Below are 7,101 nucleotides of genomic sequence, written 5' to 3'. Positions count from 1 at the left end.
AAAAATTGCTGCATTTAACTGTATCCCTATTTATCTCTGCAATGTGTCTTTATCTCAATTTCTCAATTTCCTCTTTCTTTTCACACCAAGGCATTGAATGAGAACTGTATCAAGTTGACTGATTATCTGACATATCTGATCTAGAGTGGCTTCTACACCACTCCTCTCTTTTCTCTCCCAGTACACACTTGTAACTTTGGCATTTACCAAATTGGAAATGACAGGAGCCTGAGGGTAAATGCATCAAAGCAATTAGAATCAAAATGTTTGCTAAGGATTTTTTTTTAATAGAGCAGAATGTACTTTTATTGAATCCCCTTTTTTTGTGAAAGAAAATTATTGTAAACCCCAGAAACTACCAGAAGCACTTAAACCTTTAGTACAAACATTTATTTTTCAAAATTGGGACCTTTTTCAGAAGTATACTTGTGATCTAAATACCCTTCTCCCTTCTTCCCTTTATAACATACCATTTCAATCTGTTTGTTTATAAAATGTAGGCCCTAAGGAAAAGCCTTACTCACATTCCCACAAAATAAATAAATAAATATTTGCCTCTAGGATTCACTGAACTGAACTTGACTAAATCCTGATAGAGGCTCCAATCTTTATAACAGACATTTGAGGCCAGAGTCTTTCAATATCAACAAATTCCTATTAACATAGCTAAGCAGTTCAATCAAGTATTCAAATGCATTTATTAAGCTCCTATTATGTGCAAAGCGTTGTTCCACTGTAGACAGCCTTCTTTAGATGTAAAGTGGACCATTGAAAGAATAACTTCAGGAGGTTAGGACTTGGATATACTCAAAATACCCTAATGACAGGAAATGTCTGCTGCTGCCTCCAAAAGTGCCCAGTTTATTTCTAGGGAACAGCTCAGGCATTAGAAGAATATAATTCAAACTTGAAGAAAGAACAAAAATGACAATGTGAAGTCCAGTTTAAAAAGAAACCAGGACCAACTTGAAAATAAACCAGGATACAGATCGATTGAGATTTACAGGAAAAATCAAAATACAGAACTGATAACCACCTCCCCTCCTCCCTGGCACTGAAATTATACTTCCTCAGACACACTGCCATCATTGGGAAGCATGGAAGAAAACTGAATAAATTAAATCATATTAAATAATTAAGATCCCCAAAACTTTTCAACATATTCTTCAACATTACAGTTGTTGGAATGGAAATTAAAGGAAGTATATATTCTTAGAAGCAGCTTACAGATTTCTCACACCTCCCTACATGAAACTATGACACATCATCACCATAACACAAGCTATTTTGTCTGTCACCCCGTAAGACATTAACTTCACAGGACATCAGGCTTCCAAGGTCTAAGTGCTTCCTTCATGTGCCTTTAATTGTGTTGTTGTTGTTGTTGTTTTTCCAGGAAAAACAGTTCAGAACCCTGAGCTAAATAGGTTCTCCTTTCAGGTCAAGTGTTATCTGCTGACAAAGTACCTCCAGGTTATACATGCCCACATTACTTCTATATCCTGTAAGTCAAGCCTCCATCTATAAGCTTAAACTCTGCCCTGGTCTCTCTATTCAGAACTTCCCACATTCACTTCATGTGAGAAGAGAGAGACTTATTCAAGGAGAGCTCATGGCCAGCCTCAGAAAGTCCAGCTCAACCTCATCTCCTGAAAAGAACCTCAGTAGTCTCCCATTCAGACACTGGCTATTCCTATTATTTTCTAAATATGATGATTAAATAAAGTTAGAAGAAAATAATAAACAGTCGTTAAATTAAATTTTTTTAAATAAATTTAAAAAAATACATGATCTAGCGGTTTTCAGAGAAGGTAATCAAGGTCAATTTCCAATAAGTTCACATTCCTTTCTGTACCAGTTTCTACAATGAGTGGGCAACAGCGCCCTCTAAAGGACTTGGCATGTTAACGTCTCTTAGTTAACACGGGAAGGTGCCCCAGGTGCATTGACCAGTGCACACATACTCTTTTATTTCTGGGACACAGTCCATCCTTGACCTTCAGGGAATGACTCTGAAGACCATGAAGCTCCTAGAGAGGCCATGAGACTTTGTGGAAGCTCATTGAAGGGATCAGAAATTAACATCTGTTGCAGTGGTTTTCTTTCAAATCTTAGTAGGCATCAGAATCCCACTCAGGGCTTGATACAGGTTGCTGGGCCCCACCTCCAGAGTTTCTGATTCCCTAAGTCAGGGGTTGAGTCCAAGACTTTGCCTTTCTAACAAGTTCCCCGGTGACACTAATGCTGCCTGCCAGTCCTGGGGCCACTCTTTGTGAGCCAGACATTGTGGTAGGCACTTTATTTCGCTTAAGACTCACAGCAGAGGAAGGTTTTAGCATCTCTCTTTTACTGACCAGGAAGCCAAGTCTCAGAGATACTAAGTGCCCAAGATCACACAGTAGTGACAGTTTGTAATAAACCTGGGACTGCCTAACTCGAAGCCATTGTTCTCTTCTCTACACTATGATGTCAGTAAATGTAGATGTTAGTCACTTACTTCATCTTACTTGGCCTCAGCTTTTTCCTTGCAAGAGGCAGCACTTAGATGACTGGTTGGTGTCCCCTCTCAGAGCCTGGATATGAAGCCACCTAGGATGGTCCGCTCAATCCCCAGGCTGGATCTGTGAGTGGATAAACTGAGAGGGGAGGGGACTGCATGGCAGAGGGAGGCCACCTCTCTTGGGTTCTGAACCCTCCTACATTGCTCAGAGAGGGTTACTAAGCTCTGGATTCTGGAGGCCTTTGTACTCAGAAACTCTGGAAGAGAGATTTTAAAGCTCATGTCTCCTCACACAGGTATTCTGAGGACCTCCAAACCTAGTAGGGCTTGGAGAGGACCCAGAGGGTGGCTTTGTCTGCACCCTCTCCAGCCCCAGCTAAAACTTCTGGGGCAGGGGCAGTGACCACCCAACAACTTAAAAGAGGAGTGCCCTGTGATGGAAAGACTAGATGGTTTTGATAAAGAAAAAATGGTTTTCCGGTCACATATTCCACTAGGATCAGGGAAATAAACAGTTCCTAGCCTTCATCCCCAGCAGGATGTCACAGTGATGGGAAAAGAAGAGCTGTGAGGACCCTCCACTTCAAGAACAGTTTTTCTCATCATTTGCATTCAGCCCCTAAGGCAGCTTGATGTTTTCCAGAGGGAGCTACAAATCTGGAGCATCCCCACAGGAATAGTTTCTGGCCTCTGTCATTAGGAGAAAGGATGTTCTCAGAAAAACAGCGCTGAGGGCTGGTCAGCAGAGATCTTGAGGTCATGGCCATGTCTGGACTTGGTGCAGAGCTGGACTCTGGACTCCAGCTGCTCACTGAGTTCATCCAGAGCCCCGGTGCAGGACTCCAGGCTCTCCGCCAGTTTCTGAATCTTGGCCTTCAACACTGCCTGGCTAACCTTGGTAGCCCCCTCAGCCCGCCTGGGGATGAGGAAGCCGCGTGAGCCGAAGAAAACAATGAAGTAGACGGAGTTGTACAGGGCCATGGAGGCGTTCCTCCCGTACTGCAGCAGCTGGCGGTCCCCGCGGCCCTGCCAGCGGCAGAAGAACTCCAGGCAGCTCAGGATCTCGCGTATCTGGTCCTGGCAGGTGGCTGCGATCTCCTGCACCCTCCGCACCTCCCGGGAGTTGCAGAAGATCAGGGAGAGGTCAGACGTGATGGTGACGGCCCCTCCGGCCGTGGCCACCCCCAGCCCCACGGCCGATGCCAGCAGCGAGACTCCCAGAGTGACCGGACTGAGCGAGAGCCCCACGATGGCTGTGACCGCGCCCGCGGCGCTCAGGGAGCTGCCCGCCACGTTGGCCGCCAGGGTGCGTCTGCGGAGCCGCTCAAGGCGCCGGGCCACCTCGCGCAGGCGCAGCAGCTGGCTGTGCAGCCGGCCGCGGCGGTCCATCAGCAACCCCTGGAAACGCCGCAGCGCTTCGGCGCCCTGCTGCTCCCAGACCACCGGCCCCTCCATGTCCTGCGGGCACAGAGAAACGCAGTTATTCCAGAGTCTCCGTGACTAACAGTGGCTCCCAATAGCGGCCCCCATATGCAAACGGGCAGTCGGCAAAGGTTAAACATAGCAGTTACTGTCACGCGAGGGGAAACGGGTTATTTTCCAATGAGTCATCGATCAAGTTCTCAAAGATCAGTTCTATAATCTGGGACAAGACGCACAAATTCTCATAACCCTGAATCCGCATATGCAAGTAAGAATAATGCTGTTCTCTGCTTTCTCTCCCAGGGGAACACTAAGGATGGACTTTATTAAGTATCTATTATGTAACACGTAAACTTAGCGAGGAGAGAATGAGCCTTCATACACCTGCAATACTCAGGCCTCTGCTGTTTGAAAGATAATACTTTATAAGAGGGAGGTTGTACCTGTTTACAAAGTCCCTTTGTTACATAAAGACTTGGGTCCTAAGGGTTTTGTAATACAGTCTTTCTCCCCCACCCCCCTCTCTGATGAGTGAAAAAGGCAAGCCACCAAAAACTCAAAAATCATATTATCTATCAAATGTAAGAAACTAATCTTTCTAAGTTAGATGCTTGCCTCCAGGAACTCTTCTGCTTGCTATTCTTCCAGGCTCCTATCTTAGAACGAAGCCTAAGATGTGGTTTTTGCTGTTTATTCTAAATAAGGTTCACCAGGTCTCACTTTTTGATGGGTGCTTAATTAAAATTAAATTAAATTAATACCACTATATCTTTTTATTATTAAAGTTTCCTTTTAAAAATGAATAATGGTTGAATTAAAATAAGTCACCCAAATTTTTTGTTTAACAACTCACTGAGGGCAAACCTTGAACTAAGTTGAATTGAAGTCAATTGCATATGACTAACAAAGAGACAGAACTGTACGCCCTGGGGTAAAAGTACATCCTTCCTACTTGCCAGAAATTCCCACCTTCATATCCATTGTGCTCATCATTATTAGGAACTTCTTAAAAATGGCAAATAAGCCATAGAAATACAGGATTTCGATCCTGTGATATATCAGGGCAGAAATTGTTATTCTCATCTGAAAGATGAGGAAATTGAAACAGGTTTAGATGCAGCCAATTCTTCACAGAGCTGAGTTGAGGATCTTGGTCTCCTGATTCCTCCTAGGTCTTAATTTTACTTGCACACCTCCATAATTCCACCCACTAGTGATAAATTTTCAAGTATAGACATCTCTTTACAAAATGAGAAAAACTCACTCAAAATATATAATGGATCAGGGATATAACTCCAGTATTACAAGTCCAATGGCAGTTTTTCAGATAGTATCCCTCTAGGCTCCCCACTTACCATTCACCTCTGGCTATCTCCAGAAAAGAAAAATCTGAGGCTGTTTATGGTTGAGCATGCTTTATAGTTCCAGAGAACCAATGACTGCCCTGGGAAAGCCTTGTCCCACTCTGAGAATTTGCCATTTCCTGTCCTGGCCCCTGCTGCCTTCATCCAGAAGGATGTGACATGGCGGAAAATGACCTGCCGGGCACACAGCACATCCCGTATTTAGGAAATGAACATTGTGTGTTCGCTCTCACCCAAACGCAGGAAAAGAACAGCAAGCTGTTCCCCCAACTTGAAACAAGTGTTGTCATTCTCCCAGGAGAGTATACCCTGCCTTTCCTCTCCTGAGAATAGCTAATGACGTTATCTGGAAAGACATCAAACATACCCCAGGCTGACCAATTATAGTGTTTCTTGAGAGGCCACAATTATAAAATCGTTTTTTTTTTTTAAAGAAGTGGGGGGTGTCATGTTTGATACAGCCACTTATATAGTCCACTCTTGTATTTGAAAACGCATTGTGAATCGTGAGTGGTTGAAACATGTGATCCAATCAGCATGAAGCCTTAAAAAAGAAACACTAGGCCACACCCACAGGAAGTGCTGCGTGCAGTTTTGGGCATCTCCAGCTGCGGAGAAGTTATTGGAGGTCTCAGAAAGGGCACACTGCAGGCCAAATGCGTCAGAAAAATCTGTGGAGTCAGGCTGCACAAGGAGCTAATTATATACTCTCAACAGCATCAGGGATTCCACTTCCCGGGTTTTCATTTGAAGCAGCAATTGTAGGCCTTGCAATAGTTAAATGAATAGATTCTATCCCCAGGTTAGTGAAGCTATGGCTTTGAAGGGCATTAATCTGAGTAATTCAGGAGGGAAAAGCGAATATAGTATCTGTAGGTGCTTTCAGCCTCCAACCACAGGCAGGGCCCCACATACATCATCCTTCTTCTAACTCTCACCTTAAGATAAGGAAGTCCAAATTTGCTTCTCCCTTAAATAATTCCCGTCTCAACTCTCATTCATCTGGAAAGCCTTAACAGCCATATCTTTCTGGAACACAAATTTCTCACTTTTACAACTATACTTCGTATTTATCAACACAACACCATTTGCTACTACTCACCAACCATGGTCCTTTTGAACTTGATTTTTCTAAATCTGGTCCATCTCCAAATATTATGAAGCTCCTCAAAGGATAAATACAACCTTAGTTGAGATGCCTTCTGTATCTACTTGTGCTATTGAGGTAAGAGGTGGGAAAATACGTCCCCATAGACATCAACCTTCCAAATGGAATGTAAGCCAGGGTAAACCGAGGATAGGGATGCGGTGGGCAAAAAGGGACAGTTCTCTAATTGTTCATTCTCATATGCTTCTTCAAGTTCCTTGGACATTTGTGTGTGTGTGTGTGTGTGTGTGTGTTGTTGTTGTTGTTGGGTTCAGAGGAGCACAATTAAATCTTTATCTCAAGGTTGAGAAATTTTGATGGGATACCCAGAGAGTTATCATCTTCAGAACATCAATAATCATAGTGCAGAATTAGTATAGGAGAATGGACAGCATGTGACTGATTTAAGCCTCTTTCCTGAGGAATTTGTTTTTCTCTGTGTTGTAAACCCATTTGTTTCATATCTATGTCTCTATGGAGCAAAAAGAATCCAGTCATGTGACATTGCGAGATAGCGGAAGTTTTACTGCCTGTAAAAATCTGGTACTTGCCATTATTTTTACAAGAACAGACACTTGAATATAATACTTGTGACTCAACACGTATTTACTTCCATATATTTAAGCACAATAAGAAATTTAAGGAATAATTAAAGATAGTTTAATCAA

General features: G+C 43.2%; 1 protein-coding gene across 1 annotated transcript; it reads right to left on the bottom strand.

Annotated features, from left to right (window-relative positions):
• Positions 1-368: 368 nt before the first annotated feature.
• On the bottom strand, positions 369-5,357 carry APOLD1 (apolipoprotein L domain containing 1). The gene is made up of 2 exons (XM_090272866.1): positions 5,278-5,357; positions 369-3,958 (listed from the first exon to the last, which is right to left on the bottom strand). Exons 1-2 carry the CDS (start codon positions 5,278-5,280, stop codon positions 3,215-3,217), a joined length of 747 nt encoding a protein of 248 aa, XP_090128992.1. The 5' UTR covers positions 5,281-5,357; the 3' UTR covers positions 369-3,214.
• Between the last annotated feature and the right edge of the window lie 1,744 nt (positions 5,358-7,101).

The sequence above is a fragment of the Furipterus horrens genome, unplaced genomic scaffold, assembly GCF_987537825.1.
Source record: "Furipterus horrens unplaced genomic scaffold, mFurHor1.1.pri manual_scaffold_4, whole genome shotgun sequence".
Taxonomy (NCBI): domain Eukaryota; kingdom Metazoa; phylum Chordata; class Mammalia; order Chiroptera; family Furipteridae; genus Furipterus; species Furipterus horrens.
This window is presented reverse-complemented; position numbering and strand designations above follow the sequence as displayed.